The sequence below is a fragment of the Falco cherrug genome, chromosome 12 (genome assembly GCF_023634085.1).
Source record: "Falco cherrug isolate bFalChe1 chromosome 12, bFalChe1.pri, whole genome shotgun sequence".
NCBI lineage: Eukaryota > Metazoa > Chordata > Aves > Falconiformes > Falconidae > Falco > Falco cherrug.
The window spans coordinates 23,780,562-23,805,814 of NC_073708.1; the positions used below are offsets into that span (position 1 = coordinate 23,780,562).

The window sequence follows — 25,253 nt, forward strand, 5'->3', positions numbered from 1 at the left end:
AGGTAAGAGCCAGAAAATGCTGCTCATACTCTGTTTTTAAGAACACCTGAAATTATTCAGCAGTGAAAGAGAAAACCGAAACAGTTTGCTCTTGGGTAGAATAAATAGGTCTTTTGGATCAATCCCTGGTGTACTTCACAAGAAACAATGAGACAAGTGTTACATCTGAGCCCCCATCTGAAACTGGTTCTTCCATTTGCTACAACCGGCAGTTTTTGCTTGGGACAGTCCTAGGGCTGGCAGGGGAGTTGCTTGGCGGCTGAGGTGGAGCACATGTGTGTGTGGAGCTGCGACGTGCATCCAGGAAACATTAAAACAGCAATGTGCATGCCGTGCGTGTGTGCTGCAGCCGGAGAGGCACTGGGAGTGTGAAGTCCCTAATTTGCTCTCTGGCTTTGCTGCGGCTGTCCAAGGCAAATGTGGGGATGCTGTCAGATCTGCCCATCCCCGGGCACCCCTGAGTGTCAGGAGATGCAGATGGGTGCGTGGGGGAAGGCAGCGCGCCCGTGAGCATCCCAAAGGGTGCCGGCTGCCCCAGGGCTGATGGGGTCCGAGGCTGCCCGGGGGGGGATGCTGCTGCTGGGGGGCCCCTGCAGCATCCCGCTGCAATTTGGGAGGGAGCTGCACGGTGGAAAATATGACGGGTGCTAGGAAATAACGGCGGGTGGGTGACGCTGGAGCGGAGGGGCTGGGGGAGAAGCGGCGGCCCTGGGAGAGGAGCAGCCCCCCGGCGCCCCACTGGGGCAACTCCAGAGGCTGTGCCTGGCGGCCGGCCGGCGGGTGGGCGCCCGGTGCTGGACTGCATTTCCCATACTGCCCGAGTGCCCTAATGTATGCAGTGCTCAGCCTGGCTCCGCGTGCGAGTGTGTGTGTGTGTGTGCGCGCGTGTGTGTGTGTGCGCGCGTGTGTGCGTGTGTGTGTGCAGCCGGGAGTCCCTCGGAGAGTGGAGGCTCATTCACTGATGAGAGCCGGCACTGAGAGGCAGCACTGCTCCTTCCCTCGCACCCCCGGCGCCTCCCGCTCTGCTACATGCGAGCGGCGGGCGCGCAGCGGGGCCAGCACGCCCGGGACTGCCCTGCTCCCCGCACGCCGCCAGCTCCGCGCAGCGCCCGCCGGCAGCCGCACCGTGAGTACCGGCCACCGGGGCCGCCCGGCCGCACGCAAACTTTGCAGGGCAAGTTTCCCCCCCCCGCCCCCCTCCCCGGCTCCCACCTCCACCCCAGTCCCCCGCGCCCTTTCCCCCTTCCCCCTGCTCCCTGCCCAGCCCCGGGGAAGCCGGCCGGCTCGGTGGCGGCGGGGAGCCGGCCGGCCGCGGGGAGGGCCGGGTGGGTGGGGATCGGCATGGTAATGCCGGGGGGAAAGGCAGATAAAAGGGCCCCCCCCGCGCCCTCGGCGAGCCCCGAGCTGCCCGGATCCTCCCCCCCGGTGGCTTTCCGGGGGGACCGGTAGCCAGCAGGGGGATCAGGTGCCGGGGACCGCCGCGGCAGCCCGGCTGGGGACGGCGCGCGCTGGGGGGGACCCGGCCCGACCCGGAGACCGGCACAGCTTCCTCGCTGCGAAATACATACAGGGGTTTTGAAGTCTTTTTTTTTTTTTTTTTTCCCTCCTTTTTTGTTTCCCCTGGTGGGGCAAGCCGGGGAGTTCTTTCCTCGCTTCCCTCCGCTGCGCCCAGGACCTCGCTCTCTCCACGGTCTCTCTGGGCAGCGACAATTTCATTTCCCAGCGGCTGCAAAACAAAAACTTTTTTCAAAGGAAATAAGCAGATCCACGCACCCACCACCCAGTTTTTTGGGTTTTGTTTTTTGTTTGGGTTTTTTTTTTTGTTTGGGTTTTTTCCCCCCCAAATACACAAACTAAGGCTTTTATTTTGCAATAAAAGTATCTGAAAAAAACCCAACAACCCAACAAACAAACAAACCAACCAAAACCCAACCCAAAGCCCGCCAGGGTTTCTGTGCTCTCAAGAAACACTGAACAGCCAGTAATTTTATTTACTCCGAAGCTTTCATTTTTGCAATCGTGCAGTCCCCGTGTGAACTTTAGTTTTCAGCCGTACCAAAAATGCGCGATCCCCGCTCGAAGACCAAATTATTTTATTTTTTTTAAAACGCACGCTGTTAAGTCGCCACTTTTAGCTTAATTTTGGACGAGGCTGAAGTTTGGCCAACATCCTCACCCCCTCCTCGGGTCCTTCATCCCTAAAAGATTGCCGCCCTTGCCCCCGACTGCTTTCAGGTAGGACCAAACGCCCGGATCTCACATGCGGTGTTGTTCTGGTTTTATTATTGCAGATAAAACAAAGGTAGAGAGGCGGTTTAAATTGTCAGCGTTATTCAACGAATGAGCTAAAATTACTCCACATGTGAATTGCGTAGCTTGGAAAGCCAGAAGAGGTGGAAGGAATTATCCCTGTTTTCGCTTTAGGTCCTTTAGAAAACTTTCTGGATCATCCAGCGATGCGATCGAGAAATCGCAGGATTTGCTTTCTTTTAACCAGCCACCCCAGCTCTAGCCCAGGGAAGTCTGTAAATAGGTTGGAAGCATGGAAAATAATTCTTCACCTTCAGATCTAAATACATAAAAACCATCTGGTTGACCACAATGAAATCATTAGGAACTGTCTACTTAAAGAGTTGTATTGAATGCTTGTCCTTCCACACAGGAAATGTGTATGGTAAGTGATTGTTGCAATAAATCCAAACAACTCTGGGCATCTCCGCGTTTGAGGATCTTTGTGACTCGGGGTTTAAGGAGGAGGAAAAAGCGCGGGGGGGGGGTGGGGGTGGGGGGGAAGGCGACTTCGCGGACCGGACTGGCGGAGCCCCCTCCCGCCGCCCTCCCCGGGAGGGAATAATTCCCGCAGAGGCAGGAGCGGAGCAGCCCCGGCTGCGCCCCGCTGGCCGCTTCCCGGCGGGGCGTGCGGGGCCGTGCGGGAGCGCGGGGCCGTGCGGGGCCGTGCGGAGCCGTGCCCGCAGCCCCGGCCCCGCCGGGCCGCCAAACACCTGTTTAATTTGCCGGCGGGGAGAGCGGAGCGGCGGGGCTTGGCGGCGTCGGTAGGCTCCAGCCCGGGGCTCGCCCCCTTCTTATTTTATTTTATTTGGATTTATTTAACACACACACACGGGCGGGGGAGAAAAATGGGGAGCGGGGGGTAGAGGGGGCGGCCGGGGGGTGCCAGCCCCGCTGGCTTCCCGCGGCGGGGCGAGCGCTGCCGGAGGGGCCGGTGCCCGGTGCCCGCCGCCCGGTGCCCGCCGCCCGCGCTGCCCGTCGGAGCGGGGCTTCCCCCGGGGCGACGCCGCCCGCGATTTTCGTTTGGATTTCGCCAAGCTGGGAGCGGGCCGGGGGCGGCGGGCCGGGGGCGAGGCGGCCGGCAGTCCCTGGCTGGGCTGCGGGCTTTTTTTCTTCTTTCCCTCTTTTTTCCTCTTGCCAAACCCCGGGCGCTTCCTCCCTCCTGCAGCCCGCCGCCGCGGGGAGCACCCTCTCCGCCCGGGGGCTTCTTTCCCTCCTTTTATTTTCTTAAAAAAAAAAAAAAATTTTTTTTTTTTTTGAAGAAGTTTGCAGCAAACCCGAAGCGGGGGCAGAGGCCGGACTGCCCTGCCCGCCGGAGCCGCCCGGGGCCGGGGTTGGGGCTGCCCGCTCCGTCCCCGCCGCCGGCTCCTTCGCTCCCCGCTCTCCCTAGTATTAATATTATTATTATTATTTTTCTTTTTTTCTTTTCTCCTTAAACCGATTTTCGCAGCAGCTGCCCGGGTGTGCTGCTGCAGTTGGCATATTTCACGCGTTGGAAAAAAATTAACTGTTTTTCCTTTGTATCTTAATCCAGTGATGAGAGCTCTCCTTTGTTGGCTTTCGAGCTTGCATTTGTTTTATTTATTATAAGGAAATCCAGTTTGGTTCAAATATATAATCCATTTGAGCACTTAAATCCCCAAACAGCTGGCATTATTTTGTTTTATAATCTTTGGCTTTTCTGCGCAGAGCATATTTCTAAATTCCTACTTGACATTTATGGGGAAAAAACTTTTTAATGTAAATGGATATTGCGATTTTTTCCTGGGTCTTTCCTAATTTACATGCATCATCAATTTTTCTGGATTTCCTATTGTTTTAATCTTTTTTCCCCTATAGCTTGTTAATTAATTTTTTTTCCCCAAGAAAACTTTGTTTCTGGAGGGAGAAAAATGTTAATTTGCCCCATTATTTTAATCTCTAGCATTTGGAAATGGTTGAGAGACCACAAAAATGCAACCTGTTGTAGAAACCAGAGTGGTGTGTTTTACTTATTTTAATCGATAGCAGAGAGGTGATTTAGTAATAGGAACTCTGAGTAACATTTTAGTAAAAGATTTGCAGATCTGGTGGCTGCGTATGGGGTGTGCATGTGCTCGCATATGTGCGTGTTTCTTTGCAGGCTGATTAGCAAGTGGGTTTTACGCTCAGAACCAGTGGTCACTGCTGTTTTCTGCACTTGCTGGGTGTTTGTGATGCCTGCTAAATCCAGCTCTGTCATGGCTTCTCCTACTTTTATCAGACTTTCCTCTTAACTAATTCAGCACAGTGCTACAACCGTCGTAAGCAGAGGAACCAAAACTGAGCCAGAGATAACCGATTACAACTTGTTCCTCGGTGAGACATTTTTTTTTTTATGGTTCAGAGCGAAAGGCTATTGATTCAATTTGTCTTGGTTGTGGCATGTTTAGCCTTGTTATTATGAACATACACGATTACACAGGTAATTTGTGTGCACCTTAAACAGGGTGGCTCTAAAAACCAGTAACTATGCACATAGGTAGTCATGAAAAAAATATTAATAAAAAAATCAGAGTTTGTTTTCAGTCTGTCCATCTAACCTTCATCTTTGGTAGACAGTTTATGTAGCTTCCTAGATTGATCTCCACCCCCCCTCCCTCTATGCCTTGTTTAGTTAATTCAACAAAGACTTTTTGCAATCTGTTTGGAGTTTGTCTGATGCCGTGGAAAAGTAGCTGCTGATTTATTTGGTTGCTTTTCGATTTCTGTCTCTAGCCCGTCTTTTCTCCTCCTTTCAGCGGGGATGTCAGCTGTTATTACTTCCTATTGATCCCTTTGCAAAGTGAGAAGTGAACTAAAATTAATGTCAATTCCACTGCTCAGATCAATAGCCGGAGTTATTTTAATCTGGATTTGCGTGAGGTGCTAAATTAAAAAAAATCAGCATAGAGGCAGAAAAGTAGCAGTTCCTCAGTCCACCTGTGCCCACCGCCTTCCCGGCACCCCAATGTTCCCTCCAGCTGATGACCCTGCAATCCATATTTTTTTAATTAAGAAGGCCAGTTAGTTTTCTTATTTTTGGGTTCTGTATTTAAACCTATGACATTTTGACATTGGGAGTGTATTAACGATAGATTTTCATAATGACTGGTCCGCCGCGGTCTAATCTGTCCATGTTGCTGGGGGTGGGGAGGTGCTGGGTGAGAAAGGAGCAAGAGAGAACGAAAAAGGAAGTGGGAGCTGAAAAAAAATTAAATTCGGCTGGCTGAAATATTGTAATGTGTTGATTTATTCCCAGTGTAATGAAGTTTGCAAACGAATAAACGGCCATAGTGATTCACAGTATCCTACAGGAGTGTCAAGTGTTGCGGCCAGATTACTAATTTATGAAATACATTTAACGTAATGGGCTGATAGCACAAGTAAAAATAGAAAAGGAGGCAGAGGTGGTTGCTTTTTTTTCCCCCTGGAAATCCATGTTTTCCCGTGATTGCTCAGTTTCACTTCCATGTTAATGATTGTCTATTTCTGAGAACGGCGGCTTATTTGCATGCATCTCTTTAGATATATAATCATGTGTGTGTACATGGATATTTGCGCAGTTGCGTAAGCCCCCAGCAACTCTGAATCTGCCAGTGGCTGCAGTTTCCTGACCTCCAGTTTTTGATCAGCCTCGCATGAAGAAGCGGAGCGAGCATACCCAGGACTGCAGCACTGACCAGGGTGCCCTTGGCATCCCCTCGCTCTCCCTCTCCCCCTTGCCCTCCATGGCAAAAACTCGAAGCAAAAGTTATTTAAAATTTGGAAGAGAGCAAATCCGTTAATGTGAGATACATAATCTGGTAATTTAGCAATGATGTCTGTTAAGGATGGCTGCCAAATGAGGAAGCAGAGAGATGATGTCCACTCATCTTCACAATTAATAACAGTCAGCGGAGCGTCTGGGTACAGGATGGGAGAGAGGAAATGTTATCACTGAACTGCATTAAAGCCACAGACTGGATTTCATACACTTTGTTAACCTAGGCTCCCTCATTCATGGAGTACAAAAGGCACTCCATTAGGGAAGACACTCTTTCACTAAGTTTTATTTGAGATGTTTGACCCTCTGGATTTAAGAGGCACAATTTGTAACAGCTTTTTATTATTATATGATTTTTCTGGCCCTTTGAGCTCCAGCAGCTAGTATATTGTTTCAAAGTTATGGTCCTTGTATTTTAAGCTGGGTTGTGGGGCCTGAATGGCAGGCAGCGGAAGCTTGAAAGAAAAGACACGAGATTGATTGGGGAAGAAAATAACAACACAAAAAGCCGGAGCGAAACGGGGGAGATACAGAAAGGAGCATTTTCCCTTCTGTCACCCTGGGAGGGGGTTGTGGCCGGCTGGGTGGCTGCAGCCAACCTAGGAGGCTCAGCAAGATATGAGGCAGAAATTTTGTTAACATTTTCCTCTAAATGTTAATGGCACATCTAGGGCAGTTTACAAATCTACTTAAGAGTGAGTGCATTAGGAACTAAAATTACTGATCCATTCTCTCTTGTCCCCAACCCGAAAGGCAGACGCTTGCAGAGATCAGATGGCAGAAGCACCCATTATGATTTTAAGCATTGCCAGAGACGCCAGGCATTTTACTAGGGAAGTCTCTTCTTTGGCTAACAGGGACTGTGTGTGTTTGTGTATTGCATACACGCACCCATGCACGGCCACATTCCTACATTCCAACACTGTGTGCATATATATATATATGTATGTATGTGATGGTATCAAGTACTGTATGTGCAAGTACTTACCTACCCATATAAACTGTGAGAGTGAGAGAAAATACGTCTCTGTTATGTATGTCCTGGGCAGCGTGTACAGTATAATCATGTGCGCCGGCTGATTTGGGTAGCTACGTACAATGGATATTTTTATGTTGGTTCCACGGGCACACCCCCCCCCAAGCAAATAGTGGTATGTGTGTGTTTGTGGGGGGGCTTTCTTAAGTTTATTGCAATTATATGTATGTGCCTCTTTTGCCATATAAAATACCAATTATAATTTGGAGTTACTATCTTAATTTTAGACTGAACCTTGTTTATTAGTGGGTTATTAGATCTGCATGTTATTATGTTTGGTTTGCCTTTCATTCATCTACAGTGGATGATACCCTTTAACCTGGAGGGCCAGAGCTGATTCCACTAGTGTGTGAAGTTGTCTATTGATTTTCTTGAATGGGAACAGTGGTGCATCTCCGGCCGGTGGGTTGTAACACATGTGGCCACCCTGCTGCCAGAGTGTCCCAGAGAGATGAGTGCAGAAACCTAACCAGTCGTGTTTTCTTTTCTTTTTTGTTTCTTTGCAGTGTTTGGAGGGTGATGATGCTCCAGTAATTTTCCCCACTCCGTTCCCAGGCATCGCCTTGCTTTCCTTCCAGGGAAGATCGTTCTGCTTGTGAACCTGCTGAGGAAAGAGACTCCGATGGACTTACACCGGGCAGCGTTCAAGATGGAGAACTCACCCTATCTCCCCAACCCGCTGGCCTCCCCGGCACTGATGGTTCTCGCCTCCACCGCCGAAGCCAGCCGTGATGCTTCCATTCCCTGCCAGCAGCCGAGGCCTTTTGGGGTCCCCGTGTCAGCAGATAAGGACGTGCATATTCCCTTTACCAATGGCTCGTATACTTTTGCCTCCATGTATCACCGGCAAGGCGGGGTGCCGGGAGCGTTTGCAAACCGTGACTTTCCTCCATCCCTTCTTCACCTCCACCCCCAGTTTGCACCCCCCAACCTGGACTGCACCCCGATTAGTATGTTGAACCACAGCGGCGTTGGGGCTTTCCGCCCCTTTGCATCTACTGAAGACCGGGAGAGCTACCAGTCAGCCTTTACACCGGCCAAGCGCCTGAAAAACTGCCATGACACTGACTCACCCCATCTGCGCTTCTCGGACACTGATGGGAAGGAGTACGAATTTGGCACGCAGCTCCCCTCCAGCTCCCCCGGTTCCCTCAAAGTTGATGATACGGGGAAGAAGATCTTTGCCGTTTCTGGCCTCATTTCTGACCGGGAGACATCATCCAGTCCCGAAGACCGAAGTGACAGATGTAAGTACCTCCGTTGACTTGTTGGTTCTTCTTTAGTTGCGCCTCATTGAGATGCTCCACAGGTGTTTGTCCCGCAGTGCTGTGGTTCTTGCTGAAGGCAGAGGGAAACCAGCCTTTCCTGCTTGCCAGGCCCAGCCACGCAGCATTGCCTTGTCTCTTCTAAATGGACTTTGGCAGATGTTTAAGGTGAGGTGCTCTTGAAGGAAACTCCTCTTCCAGCATACAGCTGGAGAGACGGTGTTGACCATGTAGCAAGCTGTCTGTGCCCCAGTGCAAGGCTATAGATGCTGGTACACATATGTGTGTAATGAGGGATGCAGCTGGAGTGTGTAGCCAGAAACTTTCCCAGAGCTTGAGGCAAACGTGTCCCCCCTGCTTCTTTCAGGTGTTTCTGACCTTTTCTTCATGCACACCATTCTTGCAGTAAATGCATCACCTTTGGGATTAGTGCCTCAGGTTAGGACAAAAGTACCTTTTCCTCTGGTTAACTTAAGAATAGTTCTGGCCACTGAGCTCCGTCTTTGAGAGACAAGCCCGAGTCTTACAATTCAGTGAGCTGCTGCACCATGTGCTTTCTCTGTTTCCTCCCTTTGGTGCCTGTCGAAAGGTGATGTGCCCCTTTACAGCTGGGCGGTTGGACTGAAGGAAACCAGTTCACATGCTCATGACTGTACCTCCCTGTTCCCCCATCACCTCGTCCCTTGTGGTGTTGCCTGCACAGAGCTGTCCTTCGGGAAGGGCAGGCCTTCCAGGTTGGTTGAGCTGGGAGGTGACCCGCAATGGGGAGGGGTCTGGGGGCAGCAGCAGAAGAGCACTAACTTACGATTAGAGTTTTCCTGTAAACCCAGACATGTAGACCAAGGAGCAAATTATTTGCTTTTCACACGGGCTCCTTTGTTCTGTTGAATTTTCTTCCTAGAAAACAATTTTATTATTGTTGTTGTTATTATTATTACTTTTTTTTCCCCAACAAAAACCTGCTGCACTGTGCCTTCCTCTCCCTTTCAGACGTGATTTTCCTTCTCCCCTTTATGATGCCGAGGAGAGTAATAGAGACATTGTGGCTCTCTCTCTCCTGTCGGCGCTGCTTCCTCAGGCTGTCTCCTTGAATTAGGCACTGTGCTAACTTACCGGCGCTAAAAGGCATCTGCCTAAACCCAGCGTACCTTTTCAATAAAAGTCATCATAAAATCAACCTGCCTTGTAAATCCATCGCTCTTTGGTTTTGAAATATGCTGCAAGTGTGTCTTTTATGTCGGCGTTTGCGAGGGTAGGATGATTCCCACTGAAGGCAGAAGCCGTGTATTCCTTGCACTAAGAATGGGATCTCTTATTTCTCTCCCCTCTCTCCTTCTGATCCACCCCTGACCATGCTACTTTCCGTGCTGTAAGCTCCTTTCATTGTTCAGCATCCCCTCTCCCTCCTTTTGGGTCTGGAGGGGAAGCGGCTGTAGGTGGGAGCATGTATGGCTGTGTATGTGTGCGAGCTGGTAATATAATTACCCACGGGGGGAGGCAGGTGAGATGGCAAGGCTTAGAGACATCTTTGTCGATGCTCTTTCCCTTATCAATATAACCTGGCTGTGGAAATGAAGCTTGCTCAAAAGAGTACTCCGGGACATAGCAGCGGATGAGCGGGTCCGCTAGCTAAATTAATTTAGAGTGCATCAGCTGCTATGGATCTTGCTAGCAAAATCCTGTCAGATAGCCCATTTAAAGAAGTAAATCTGTTAAATGAATTAGACCACATGGAGCGCAGCTGCGGACAGACAGACGCATCCACATCCACCGCCGTGCCTCGCTTTTGCCAACAGCGTGTGCCGGACGTGGGTCCTCTCCCTCCTGGGAGCAGCCGGGGCTTTGCACGGGCGCGTGCGAGAGGCAGGCACAGTGACACCAGCTCCCTGCGTCGCTGCCAGCGCTGTGGCAGGGGACTTGCAGGGAAAGGAAGCAGAATAAAAACTTTCCAGCCAGCTTGGAAAACTTGGGCAGAAGTGGAAGGCGTTTTGTTTTGTTGGTTTTCTTACCCGTATTGTTAAATTTCTTTAAGATGCTTTGCTGCATGGTAGAGCCAAGCAAATGCAACATCCCTGATATTTCATCGATATTAAAATTCTTCTGTTACTACCAGGATAGTGTACGCTAAATAGTCTGTTGGCTCTGTATCATATTCCCATCACATATAGATACTGCACCATGGAAACTTTGCTCCATTAACACAGCGAGTTTATTTGGTTGTGCATACGCGGGCATGGGTGTGTTTGCTGGAGGCCGAGAGAGCGAGCAGCGGAGCCTTTTAGAGGATCCTAATGATCTTTGATGTTGACCACCAGAAAAGAAAAACTTCTGCAATGAGGAATTCGAGAGATCACAGTCAACAGATATAACTGTGATCCTGTTTTGCATTGACATTTGCATACAGATTTTTGGAGTTTCTATAGAAATGCATACTTGGGGGGGGGATTGTTGTCTGTGAGAAGTTTTGTGGATTCCTTGTGTAATTGTTGTATATAACTTGGTAAAAAACTGTGTACTTATGCTCGTGACAGAGAATCTTTTGCAGGTAGGTGGCTGTAGCTTCTAGGCAAAAATGTAATAAGGCTTCTCTATAACCGCGAGCAAAAATTGTAAAAATTTCTTAGATCAGCAACACCTTTACATGTCTAATGGGTGCTTTTCAGATTTGCAGAGCTCGACTGTTTAGCTGTATTTTTCAGATTCCTGAAAGGGTTTGTGTTACATGAACTACTATGATTGCTCTGCATATTCTTCTGTACCACTTCGCAAGAACCTTTTTTGAATAGCTCATTTAAATATTTGTTTTGCCCTGTAGCTTAAATGGTGATTTCCTAAGAAACTTGCTTTTCTTTTCTTTTCTTTTTTTTTTTTTTTTTTTTTTCCTTTTTTCTAAAAATGGAATTCAATGCACTGGGTTTTAATTTTACTGAAAAATAGGTTTACGCTTGAGATACTTTGCAGCAAAACAAGGATCCAAAGTCAGGCATTTTCATCTCAAGGAGTGTTTGGAAGGTGCTCTATTTAGTCATCTGCATCATGGGAGCAAAGTCTCAGTCTGTTTTCACCAGTGGAGGAAATCTGCAGAATTCAGTAAAATTATTTGGGAAATGTGCTGGTGTAACCAAGATTAGCACCTGTGAGATGTGTGTTTGTGCTGCAGAGATTGCTTAGTCCTTTGGGTGAACCTTTCCTGACTTCTAAAGCAGGGTGTTGCTTGCCAGCGGTACCCATACCCATGCATCCCATGACAGGAGAGCGTCTCCTCTGGGGTGCGTCTGGGTGGGATTGTGCTTCTTGTTACTCAGCAAATTGGGCTGAGATGTCTGCATTTGGGCAAGTTGTCTCTTGCTGTGAAATGCAGGTACTCAGGACATCCAGAGCGATGGAGTGTACAGGGAGCACATAGGAAAGTGGAGCCTTTCCCAGGGAGAAGCAGATGCACCGTGTACTGGATGGGCCCATTCCCTTAGGTGTTCACTGAGAAAAATAATGCCATTTGTTAGAGTTTAGAGGCTTCTTGTAAAGCATGTGTTAAAGACACCGGGAGACATATTTTATGGGTTTCCTTTAATAAGCACACAATAGTTGAGATTCCTAGAAGGAGTGGAAATAAATGGCATGTTCCTTTCTGCAAAAGAGATCTATACCCCTGTTTTAAAATCAGAAAAAAAAATTAAGATCCCTGCTTTTATTCTTTGCTTCTAATAAAATCTGTCCCAGTGGCCTTCTGTACCCAGTCACTATGGCCTTGCTTTTGCACAAGGTGACAGGCAGAGGTCCATGCTGAAGCTGGGATCTCTTGGCAAAGAGCTGGACCTTGGCAGAGCGGACACCTCTGCCATCTCTGCGAGGCTGCCCACCCCCCCAGCCTCCCGGGGACTGCAGGAGATGGTTTCCCATGGCTGTCTGCTGCTTAGTCTTCATCTTGTGCTGTCTGTGACTTCTTGTGGAGCACAGCCTGATGTGCGAAGGTGACCCTCTGCATCCTGGCCACTGATTCAGTCTCCATCTGGCCAGAGCCTGGCTCTTCTGGCCTCAGTTTCCCTGCTACTGCTGGTGGCTCTCACCCAGCCTCTGGTGTGCCCTGGGGTTGAGTGATTGAATTGGTGAGCAGGTTGGGATCCTTGCTCATCCCTTGGGACCAGTGGGTACAGCGAGAGTGGTTCTATTGACATTATTTTGATTATTATTTTTTATAATCATATTTAACCTTGGTTATCTGGACAGTCAGTTTGTGCTGCAACTGGTTTCTCCTCTGCAGAAGTTGTGCACCATATTGGTGACCTCTTTGTTCCACTTTAGGGTTTTAAAGAACATCTGTAGCATGGAGTTAGTTTTCCTTTTGAAACAGCTGGTTCGTTATTGATCAAATTCAAATTGTTCTTCAGGTGATAAACATCAGGGTTATGATGACCACAGCTTGAATTCCCAAATAACGTTGTGCTTTGGAAATCACACTGAGGGCTGTCTGTCCAGCCACCCACCCCTTCAGACATGCGTGTGTTAGGCTTTGTGTTTATGGGCTGGGACCTATGTAGAGAGCTGTGTATGTACGTATGTATGTGTGTAGGGTTGGAGGAGAAGGTTTTCTTTCATATATTTTGTGGTAGAACAATGGGCTGGAGGGGGAATGCACACGTGCACACATCCGTTGCTCATGCTCATGACTCTTCCTGCTGGGGTGCACAACTTCCAAGACCAGTAAAATTTGGGGTCTAACGTGAAGTGATGCTTTGTTGCTAATAATAATCAGCCGCAACCATGGGAAATTGCAAGCTTGACAGTGCTTACGAAATAATGAAATAAATCAAGTGGAATGTTTGCTTTCCGTCGTGCAGTGCCCTGCGTGATGTAGGAGGAGTGAAGGAGCAACAGTGGATTTTCTGAAGGGGTGGGCAGGCAGATAGACAGGAACAGAGATGAGAGCCACTCATCCGTCCCTGTCGCACCACCAGTATGTACCGTCCTCGTGGAGCTAGGTGTGCTGCGTGGAGGGAGGTCTATGGAGGATGCAGCAATCGCCTCCTTTTTCTGCTTTTCTGGCAACAACCTTCCCACTCCCTCTGCAAACTGTTGCCGAGACTCCTTCCCATGCTGTTCGGCTTAATTGTCTTGTCGGGATAAAGAAATGTTTGAACAGTTAAAGTGGGGAAGGGCTGGATGGGAGCAGGCCCGGCCGGCTGCGGGGCCATCTGGCCTGCCTTGGATCTGCTGGTCTCCGGTTTATATTTCTCTTTCTGTTATTTGGGGCTATCTGGCGCACTCGGAATACCTAATCACCATGGTGAGAGGAGGGACGGGGCTGCCTCCCCCGCCGCCCCCTCGGCCTCCCCTTCCCATCAATTGTCATGCAGAGCCCAGCCGGGCGGCTGTTCTGCTCGCAGCCCTCATTTGCTGTCCTCGCTGGGCTCTCGGCAGAAGGATGGCTTTTAATTGATCGTTTGAGGGGGAGGGTTGGGGCTGTTTTCTCCTCCAAAATGTTTCCCCGCACAGCCGCTGCCATCCGGCCAGCTTTCACGGCGCCTCAGCCATGCCAGGGATGCCTCGTGCCCTTTCCCTTCCCTTTTGGACTGCCTGGGAATTGGTGTCAGGCCTTCTAACCGCAGTCCTCAGAGTGCTGGGCGACACCTAAATGTCATATTTATCTGTCTCCTGCTGGAGGGACGGGCACGGAGGCAGTAAATATTTATTGCTTCCCTTTTGCCCCGTGTGCCTGAGTGCTGGCGTAAGGGTATTTATTGTACAACTGCAGGGCAAGCTCCTCATCTTGCTTGGTACTTCCCATCAAAACCATGGCCTCCAAACCACGGACCAAACCTTGCTTTTCGAGAAGGAATTAATCACATTAAATCTTCAGCCCCATCGATCAGACTCAACTGCTGTCACAAAACTGTGGCAGGAGAAGGGAAGGCAGACTTGGTGGCTGCCGTGCTGGCCTGGGGACTGGGAATCCTGACCTTGGGCACGGCTCGGAGTCATGGTTTCCCAATGCCTAACGGGAGAATAGTGATACCTCCCTCATGGCGGCGTGTGCCGCTTTGATATCTTCTGACAGAAGACACCAGGCAAGGGCAAAGTATTAGTATTATTAATATAGTACAGTTAGTAGAATATTATGAACTATTATAAATCATTACCACTAAACTACAGTTATTAAAGGAAATGACCAAAGTGCACTTTGCAAGCCAGGATCTCTGACAGTTAAAACATTGTTTTATTATTTTACTTGCTAACTTGCAAAATTCAAGAGTTAGCAACAGTTTCCTGGTTGATCGGTGGCGATTGTGTAAGGAGTTGGGAGAAGCAGTGGGGGGACAGGCATACATTTCAGGGGGGAGAAAAATAAGCATTACTGCCTCGGTGATTTTTTTTTTCTTTTTCTTTGATAATTTGACAGTCTCGAAGGAAAGAGATGTACTCAGGCGTGGGCCTAATCCTGCTCTGTAGGAACGAAAGTGTTCAAGGCAACGATGTCTTAGAGTTTCTGGAATTCCCCCTTGGAAAAAATAAAAGTGAAGGTGTTGGTGAATTGTTGCTGGTTGTTATTTGTTTGATATCATTTAGACAAGTCCCATTAAATGCTAGCAGCAGATTCATTTTTCCCTCTTTGTTTGCCTTCCAAGGAGCAGAAAACAGACATAATTATATTTTACGTGAGACTGTAAGATTTCCTCTCATCTCTTTTTTCTAGCTAATATCTGGAGCTATGAAATAAATTCCATTTGTGCATACATGGTGTTAGACTGAGGTAAATAACTGTCATCTAAAATCTGTCTAACCTTAATCTGCATCAGGAGCACTATAGAGATCTGTACCCATTTGTATAATACTAAGCTTTATTTTTATTATGGATTTCTAATGCAAATTCATAGTGGGGGCAAAGTTGTTTTCTTTTAATACCATATTCCAAGAAAAGCAGCCATTGAAAGCAAATTGTGATGATTTTTATCCTGTGGTTCATGTCACTGGTGGTCTTCGATCACGTCAGTTTGCCTGATAGCCTATGAATTTTTTACCTCTGTTCTTCAGGATGGAATAGCAGATTTGGGGACTTCTAAGGACATTTTTCAGCTATGCAAAGCAGTTTCAATTCTTCAGGAATAATGGATTTCTATTTGGGAAATTTAATGTGGGAATGGATTCCTATACAGCGTCCTCTGAAAAAGGACGTGCATTTTTTTGTAGATGTACATGTCATCTGGGTATGTGCCTTTCTCCCCCCATCTCCCCAAACCTGGCTGTTTGCCTGCTTGGCTCTGCTGGTCTGAGTGATCCCTGTGTATACAAACACGCAGGTTACAGACTTCTGGGGCAAGTTCATCGCCCTGAATTCAGTTTTCTTTACATCTTAGTGCTGAAGTATCTTCCTGTTGCTGCTAAGGTATTGGGTATTTGTTGGGCAGATTGGAAGACCTTCTCTGGCACCTAGCCCTCTTGTCAGTGAAAGCTCTGGCTGAAGAAGCACTGTGGGATTTGGTACTATCTCTGCCTGTCCCCTTCTTCTTTGTCTTGTTTTACAACGTGGATGGTGGTTGTGATAAGCAGGGCGTTCCTCTTTAGCCATCACTTTCTTCTCTCCTTCGATCATTTGCTGGCATCTTGAATTGCAGCAGTGCCCTGAGCAACAGAAGAGGGAGAAGAGCAATGTTGGGAAGGAGCGAGGCAAAGAGAGATTTATTGTCTTAAACGCAGATAACATGGGGAGGGGGTCCTGGTGACAGTGAAACTGCTTGGTGAGTTCAGGTGTGGGACACTTCCATCGTATTTTTCCTCACTTGGGACATTGTTTCTAATCAGTATTGTTTTAAAACCTTCCTTTTTTGGTAACTTGAGGCTGAGATCTGCTTTCTCACTGAATTGCAGAGCAAGAATGTGTTTTGTACTTTTTCTTGTGAATACTGGGCTGTTCTGCAGTGGGAAAAGGAAGGCACTGAGTGTCTCTAGACACCCCTAAAAGGAAGAGCTGGAAACTGCGTCCTTGCTTTCCCCTAGCAGCACCGATTTTTAGTAACTGGCTCGCACCAGAGTAACAACGTCAAGTTTTTAATTTGGAAAGACCCAGGAGCTTTCACACGTGAGCTTTCTGCTGGTGCATCCTTGCTTGTGCTTGGCAAATGTGCAATGCTGCAGCCCCGAGCAGGGTGCGGGTGGCAGAATGTGTCCAGCTGCAGACGCTGGGCTCGCTGGTGTGGCCGGTTTCCCGACACGGGCTCATTCCTTGGAAGGAAGGTGGAGTGCTTTGCAGCTCTTGTATGAAAACTAAAACAGAAAGCGCTGGGGCGGCAGTCAGCAGGTGAGCAGCATGCTGCCGGGTAAAGGTTCCCCATGACCACCTCACCAGATGCAATAGGTTTTGTAAACAGAGCAAAAAGTAAAACTCAGGGGATGCATTTCTTTCCATTGGGATTTGCAATACTTTGATTCAAATTAAGATCTTTTTAATTAAAAAGGACTCAGCCTTTTCATGAGATTTTGATATTGTTTTCCTGCACTTCAGGAAACAACTTGCAAAGCCATTTAGTATGTGAAATTTTCTGTCCTGTAACATCCTTTTCTATAAGGAGACATAGGATAACAATCCCTCATCGCAGAGAGCCTGCTTCGGCAGTTGTGCTGGGATGCAAAAAGACCTGGTACCAGGTTACAGCAATTCCTTCTCCTTCACCCTCACTTCTGACATTGAAGATTTCGTTTGGCATTTTCCGTCCCAGTCCTGTTTGGGGGGACACTCCACAAAATCCCCCTCCAGGGGTCCCCAGCCCCCGCACTGTGCAGGAGGCAATGTGAAGGTGTGTGTGAACAAGGGAGGCAGAGGGCTCCTGCGGAAAACAGCATGCTGGGTGAGGGAAAGCCTTACCGGGGTGGCCTGGCCGTGCCGCTCCACACCCAGGCCAACCTTTGGCCCACGCAGGCCAGAGAGACCTGTGCCTCCTCGTCGCTGTTTGCAGCTTAGAGGGTCCTGTGAGGTCCTGATGGATGTGGATGGATGGAAAGTGGCATCTTGGGTGCTGGGCATCAGCGCAGGGACCCAGGCTGAATGCTGCAGCACCACTGAGGGGGCTGCAGAAGCTTGCTTCCTTCTCTTGTTTATTCTCCTCCTTCCAAGCCAGTCTCACTTTCCAACACCCGTGTTATGGGTTGGAGGTAAGCCTCCAGCAAAGTCCTTAGCCAGGGTGACAGCTTTTCGCTCCTGAGCACTTGCCTTCAGCCTCCCTGAGGAGGCAGCTTGACCACTGGCCTTTTTTTTTTTTTTTTTTTTTTTTTTACTGGGGAGATGGAGGAGCAATCAGTGACCTGGGTAACCCTGTGCAGAGCACAAGCAGAGGAACTTGACGGTCACAATGAAAAAGTTGCCAGCCTGAGTGGATTCATACCTCAGGAGGTGCCCCCTAGACAGGCAGAGGGGAGAAAGTGCAGCTATACTCTTACAGTCCTGCTCCTTCGCCCTTGGATTTGCGCTCTGCTCAGTGCACAGCCCTGTAGGGATTGCTGGCACTGCTCCTGCCCTCTCTGCTCCTGGGGGCTGGTTGCCACCGTCTGTGCTGCTCCTTCCTTTCTGCATATTTGGGTTCATGCACCAAAGCAGAACTCTCAAAGATCTGCTCTGGTTACAGAAGAGGCGCGGTGACCGGCAGCCTGCCTTCGCTCGCCGTTTGGGGCCAACGTGTTCGGGGAAGCTGTGCTGAAGGCGCCTGGAGATTCAGTAGCAGGGAAACGGGGAGTCTGCAGAGCAGAGATTTAATGTCAGCAAGAGGTCTTTGAGGGAGTGTGAAGCAGAAAAGCGCTACAAGTTATTTCTGTCTTAATTTGGCACACGTGTTGTGTCCAGTCCCATGTTGGGTCCAGGACTGAAATAAGTATGATGATATTTGGATCAGGACTGGGATATACTGGAAAAACTAAGCTGTGAAAGTTTGCAGATCTCTGTCTCCATTAGCCAGAAGTAATGTTCCCACCATCTCATTATTTTCCCCTTTTAAAATGAAAACAACACGTTAACTGTGGAAACAGGGGAGGATTGTGTTAGAGCAAGACAGAGCTGGGCAGAGAGAACTTGAATTGGCCTCACTTGCATGTAATGAGATGTTGTGGGTGTTGTAGCCTCGGGAAGCTGTGTATGCTGGGGTCCAGATCAGGCCCCAGGTTTCCGGCACATCTCAAGGAAGAAGGGGCTTTAAATTAAAAAAAAAAAATAAAAATTGCTTCACCTTTGGTCATCTCTTCAGGAAACACTGTAAGGACCTAAGTCTGCCCTTGGGCATGTGCATCTCCCACCCGGACACCCACCCCGGGGAGCGGGCACGCCCTGGCAAAGGCTGGGAAAGGTTACGGTGTCAATGAGAAACATCTGCGTCTCTGTTCTTCCAGATGTTGCCAGTTGTGTCTGGGTTGTTAGCTGCACCTGGGCAAAGAAGAAAAGGAAATCCCCGGGTGGTGTGATGGATTTTGCAGACCCTGGGAGGAGAAGGCAGTTAGACACCACTTGCTGATAGTCTCCCTGCTATGTACTCAGGTGGCTCACTGACGTTCGGGTGATCCAGGACCCGTGTTTTTTGCAGCTAAGGAAATGTGTCATCAACTCGTCACATACCGATTATTTTACTTTTGTTGCACATTTCTAGCTTGACTGGTGTGGGGTTATGGAAGATGAAGGGCACATTTATTGGCAGGGCTGAGCGTGCCTTCTCTTCACAGCCATGGAGAGCAGGAAGAGGGAAGGGCTTTCTGGGCAAAGCCCTGAGCGTAGGTTGTGCTTGTGCTGTGGACTCTATTGACCTTGGACAAACAGAGTCATTTCTCATCGCCTGTCTTTGAAGCAGGAGTTACGATATCCTTGTAGCATAGCTGCGTGCTGAAGGTGGTTGTGTTCACGTTTTGGAGGTGCTCAGGTCCTAGGGCAGGGGTTTATACCTGTGGTACCCGGGTGGTTACATGAGGATTGAAAAAGCTCTGTGGAGGGGGGAGGGATGGAGGCTTGATTAATAAACTTTATCATTGGGATTTTATTCTGAAGACAGTTGCCAGATATTTTTTTGTATGAAAGTTGGATGAACAGCTGAAGGCAGTGGCTAGGAATGCTAGAGAAAGAACCAGGGGGGGAAAATTTGGAGTAAGGTAGATAAAAGTGAGAGATAAAAGAAATAATGCAGGGAAGGATGAGTAATCGACATTCTTGGAGTCGAAGCACAGGCTCTGGCTTCCTTCCTGAGCAGTAAAATAAAATAAAAAAAAAAAAGTCTTTAGAACAACAAAACTCTGGACGCACTGGTTTCCTTCCTGACAGGCCCAGCCTCGTGGTGTTTCGATGAGTCCTCATTGGCAACCAGGGCTGATCTAAAGGCCAAAGGCAGAAAGATTGGGGGGAAGGGAGAGGGATTTAACTCTTTGAGCTCTGCTAGAAAACCAATGTGTGGGTTCCTTTTGCCACTGCTGGGGCACGAACAGTGTTCCTTGTGGCTCATAGGTCTGAGAGATGATCGGTACATCTATCCAGGTGCATGGTCATAGTCAGATGTTATAAACCAAAAGTGAGTATTTTTAATCCTTGTGGATAAAATTCCTTGGACTGTGTGCACGGTATGGCATGGAGCAACAGCACTAATGAGCAATGTGGGAGTGGACTGGCAGCTCTTGGTAGGAAGCCCTGACATGCCGCTGTTGCTGTCTCAGGGATGCTCATTTGACTCGTAGCATCCAGTTTATAGTAGAGTGCTGCTCCAGTGCCCTTTGTTAGTGTGCTTCCCAGTGGGGAAGGAGCTGCTGGGTGCAGAAGAGCCCGTGGTGCCCCAGAAGGCTCTGGGCAGCTTGCAAGGAGCCAGGAGCATGGGAGGGGAGGCTGTGTGTGTGCTAGACAGGTTGAATGGCTTGGGCAAAGCTTGTTTTGCAGCTAACTCTCTGAGGCTCGCCGCTCTCCGCAGGGTTCCCCTCTCTGAAAGGTCGAAGCTACTTCTTAATTCTCAGCAGCTGACAAAATATTTATTTTCAGGTACTTAAAATATTATAATTTGAAGTGGAGTCCAGGGCCCTGGCTGGAGCTGAGCTTTTGTACTAACAGCTTCAGTGAAATGCTTTTTTCCTCCTACAACTTGCCAACAAATGCTTGGAAAATAATTGTGGGACAGTCATCCCTTTAGTGAGCAGATCAAGAAGATTTGAGACTTGCCAGAGACTTTCAAAGGACAGGCCAAAGGTTCAAGTTGCTGCCAGTTCTATTTGTCTTAGCCTTTATACTTACTTTTGTGTCATTAATTTCATCAAATGTCTGTGGGTAAAAGGCACCCAGCGGGCTGCTGCTTTTGCTGAGCTCTCTGGGTGTACTTGGACACCTCTCAGGAAATAAGCCCACCTTTTTGTCTAGGGAGAGAGATTAATCCCACCACTGCTGGAGCAGAAAGAGGCTTACCCACCAGCAGGCTTGTGATAACCTGACATAGGGACGGCTGCCCTGGGGGAACAGCACCCATGAGCTACTGGTGTCCTTTCCTCAGGCCTCTTTAAGTGGGTTTTGCAGGGAGATGCGCATGTGAATGATGCTTCCTCAGTGGTGTCATACCTATAGGACCTATAGAGACCTACAGAAATAAGGTGCCGTGCTTGGATTTTGTGGAAGTTACTGAAATGAAGGCTCGGCCAGAAGGTGAGGTGAGCAGAGGCTGGGCAGAGGGGAGCCCAGTGCCCTGGGTCCTGTTCCTGGCCCTGCCGTTGGGTCCTCAGGATAATCATGCATTTTTCGAGACACTGGCGGGTCGTCCTGTTGATTTTGGTAGGCTGGGCATCTCTGTTGAGCTCTTTGCAAGGGCTGCCCTTGCTAGAGTAACAACTCTGTTGGCACTGTCCTCGCCTGGGGGCCGCGCAGCAAAAAAAGCAGGGAGGTGGCTGTTTTCTCAGCAGGATCCCTGCAGGCAGAGCTTCCCTGCCCTTCTCTTGTGCTCTTCGGCCGCAAACCTCTTTTCTTGGTGCTCCTGTCGCTGCCTGTATCCTGACAGCTGCTTTCCTACCCTTTCTGCCCCAGTGCAGCCGGCCAAGCACATTAATTTTTCGGCAGAAGTGTTGTAATAATTAGGCAGCTCGTCGGAGGGTTTAGCAGTACTTAACCAGATGTGAAAAGACTTGTCCCATGGTCCCCGCTCTCTTGCTGGGCTCCAGCCAGCTGCCTTTTGCCGCCTGCTCAGGTTGCCTAGAAAGGGCTGCAGGAGATCTCCCTGCTGCCCTGGCTCCACTTGCCTCTCTTCTTATGCTAAACACTCATTTGTAAGGGAGAAGGAGGGAGGGTGGAAATCCTTGGGCTGTTTGGGAGAAGAGCAGCAAAGAATTAAAAGCAGACACCTGCAGTGCTAGGACTTGAGACCTCCACCATTAACTCTTGCCAGGGCAGCATCCCTTGGGCTTGTGGCCCCTCTTTTGGTGCCTGGCAGGGCTGCGTGGCGGGATGCAAGGGCTGGAGCAGGTGGTGGTGTTCTCCAGGGCTCCTGACAGCTCCTTGTTACAGATAATCTCCATCAAGTTATATATATATATACACATACATACATATATATATACACATACATATATATAAAAAATATCTCAATCTCCGCTGCCTCAGTTTCCCTGCCTGTGGGGACGGTGCTGTTTCCCTGTCTACTGTGCTGCATAAGCATTTATACACACGGCAGTATTGTTATCACTAACATGGTTGTAAAATGAGGTTGTAGTAAACTGTATTGTCTGCCTAATCCATATTAATGGAAAAAATGTTGGAGACAAGATATTGGCTTGGATGGCCCTTGGACTGAGTCAATCTGACAATTCTTACCTTTCTATGGTAAAGTTTTATAAATACACACTGGCACCATATATTATGTTTAAAAAAATCTATATACAGCCTATAGGTTTATGGTTATACAGGGAAAAGACGTATTAAATCAGCAAGACCAAGGCAGCAGACAAGATATAAAAATGATACTGTATTATGCTAGAACTTATTGAAAATCCCAATGCATCTTTTTTTGTGTAAATGGTAAATTCTTTTCTATGTTCTGAATTTGTTTCTTAATGTGTGTCACGTACCATAATAGTAGCATGGACACAGTTGCAAATATGGTATGTGTTTTATTGTGAGTATTATACTGCATAGCAGAGTAAGGGTGTTGAATATTGCAGTCAGTTATATGCAGCTGTAAATGGGAGCTACCTGCTGTTCTGTATACAGCGAGCTGCATATTTATTAGTAAATACCATCTAGGTAAAATAAAAATAAACCAGGAAGTTGTATTAAAGACTTCAAGGTTTAAAACTAGTTTGCACAAAGCTCCTGGGATCCCACTGCAGGGAACGGTCGTGCATTTTCTGGCATTAAGTCTTTTCCATTAGATTTTTCTAGTTCTGTGAATTTGAAAGCCTCTGCCTAACTCCCCCACTCATCAGTTTGTGGAATAATTCATAAATGTTTCAAAGCAGGGTAAAGATCGTGTTTGGGACTGGAGAAGTGGCAGGTTGGCTCCTTCCCTGGTGTAGCTGCCGCTGAACCTATCGGAGTAGTAGCGCTGATGGGTGACATGCCGAGGACCCGTGGTTACGTGCGCAGCACGGGCACGTGCACCACACACGCGTGTGCACGTAACGCAGAGAGCTGCAGGTGGGCAGTGCCTGTGGCAGAAAGGCCGGGGTGTGAGCGGAAAGCGAGCCCCATGTTTTCTGGGGTACCTGCAGGCTTTCCGAATGACGGATGCCTCCCCGGAGATAAAGGCACGAGGGCAGAGCGTGGACTCCAAAATGAGCAATGGCTTCTGAAATACCCGAGTGTTTAACCTAGAGGGAGCTCTCTTACATGAAGAATGAGACTCTTGGCACAGCCTGCCTGAACAGCTTTTAGCGTGTGTATCCTCAGCAAACTTCTGCCTCCCGCATCCTTGGCTTGCGCTTCTGGGTACCACATTTCCCTGGGCTGATGTATGGAGGGATGGAGAAGTCCCGTGGGTAACTGCTGCACTTCCAGCTGTTCAGAGGCTGGAGCAGGAGCCTCACGCGGTCTCCAGAGGTTGCTTCTTGGGGAAGTTGGTGGAGATTTCTCTGGCAATAGCTTTTATTCTATTTTTCCTGCTCCTGGTAGCACCATCACACCTCACAGATGAAGCACGGCTGTTGGGGTGCCAGGCACCGGCTCCCTGCTCTGCCAGGAGGAGGAAGGGAGGGCTCCTCAGTGAGGAACAGTCTTTTGTTGGCTGCTGAGGGTGCTGTTAGCAGGAGATAGTTCTGTGCTCGTCCAGGGTAGCTCAGTTTCTCCTTTTGGGTCTTTCCTTATACATGGCTTCACATCCCTTCATCCTCCCCGGAGTAGGTCCAGCTGCCTGAATACAAAGCCGTGATGTTTTGGGGTTAGGTGAACTGGTATTTCCTTTCCTGGAAGCCAGGAGATGCTGGAGGTGACACAGATGAATGATGTGAAGGTGCTTCCCCAGTGCACAGACAGACCTGGCTCAGACGTGGTGTGAATCCCTCAAATCCTTGCAGCCAGGGCCCCAGGGCAGCCTGTCTCTGGACACCGCAACGCATCAGTGACAGGCGTGAATGAGCCGACAGGGATCCCGTAGCCTTGTGTACCCACCGCAGCAGGGCAGAGGGGATGTGGCTCTCCAGAGGCAGCGATTGTAGCTCTGCATCTCCGGGCCACCCACTGATTTAACAGAGTGAAAGAGAAACTTGCTGAAGTACTGGGGCAGGAGTCTTCAAAAGCCAGCAGTGCCTGAGATGTCATTTAAAAAAAGGACTGAATAAAAGCAGGATGGTGCAGTTCTTTCCTGCCTGGGTCCAGAAAGTTCCTATCTGGGAAGAGCGGGCCCAAAGGAAAAGCTTCGTGGTGCAAGGGCTAAGCTGGAGGGATTGAGAGTGGTGATGCTGCCCTGCTCCTCTATCCCGTTCCCTGGCAGCCTGGGTTCCTGTGGTGGCTGCATTTGCCCCAGCAAGTGGCAGCTCTCACTGCTGGGGGGTTGGCGGCATCTTTCGTGGGGAGCCTCTCTCTCCAGGAGCCTCCCTGCTGCTGGCACCGTGCTGATCCTTGGTGAAAAAAGAACCACCCCAAAAAGCAGAAAAGGGAGGTTCGTCCAGCCTTGGCCAACCTGTGAGGAAGTGCATCTGGGAGAAGCCAGGAGCTGAAATCCAGCCTGCCAGCCAGAGCAAGCTTTCCCAGCCACAGCTCAGTCTCTTCTTGGGGCCTTCCTAAGCTGCTTGGCACTGTCTGTCTGCCTTCCCATTCTAACTGCTAAGGGACTGAACAGTCTGGGGGACAGCAGGGACTCCCCTCTCCTTTGCAGCCCCCACCTTAAAGAGTTTGTGTTATTAAGGCGGGCAGGGGGCTGGGGTGGAGGAGGGCAGGGGTCTTTTCCCCTCCAGCACACCGCTTGCCAAGAGCCGCGGTGGTGTCAGTGGCTCAGATCCTCACACGGGCATCCCTGGGAGCACAGGAGGGATGCTGTGCAGTGGTGGCACTGGCACTGGTGCCCCCCCAGCTGCGGCTCCTGGGACACTGCTCTGCTCTCTAGGCAAGGGCTGGCTGTTGTTTAATTCGCTTTTTGTCTCACTCCTGCCCCGCTGCCCCTCCCCAGCTCTGCAGACCTACCGACTAACAGCTTGAAAGGAGGATGAAGATCCCTACGCGCAGAAAACAGAAAGGCCAGAGTTTGCACAGGAAAAAGCAGAGAGATGCTGGTGGAGTCTCTCAGGAGAGTTTTTATAGCAGAGTTCATGGAGAGCTGATTTGAGCTTTCCAGATCCCTTAACCCTGGCGTGCAGCGTTGGGGTGATCTTTCTGCAGCCCCACTGTCCGGCAGCTGGGCTGCTTTAAAAGAGGGCTGCAGAGAGGCAAAGCTGGGAGGGAAATTAAGGACAGATGGAGTAGGACAGGGCATATTTTCCTGTGAGT

The 25,253-nt window shown here is 49.2% G+C and overlaps 1 protein-coding gene across 11 annotated transcripts in view; it reads left to right on the forward strand.

Annotated features, from left to right (window-relative positions):
* The first annotated feature begins 986 nt into the window (after positions 1-986).
* Positions 987-25,253, forward strand: part of RNF220 (ring finger protein 220) — a 232,774-nt gene continuing 208,507 nt past the window's right edge. The window contains exons 1-3 of one of the 11 annotated variants that reach the window (XM_055725228.1): positions 2,873-3,053; positions 4,412-4,626; positions 7,595-8,335. In XM_055725228.1, coding sequence (XP_055581203.1) covers positions 7,711-8,335 — 625 coding nt within the window. In that variant the 5' untranslated portion in view covers positions 2,873-3,053; positions 4,412-4,626; positions 7,595-7,710. Of the gene's footprint in view, positions 1,127-1,684; positions 2,236-2,872; positions 3,054-3,615; positions 4,627-7,389; positions 7,491-7,594; positions 8,336-25,253 lie in introns of those variants that run through there. The other 10 variants (XM_055725230.1, XM_055725233.1, XM_055725232.1 and 7 more) reach the window with 10 other exon arrangements.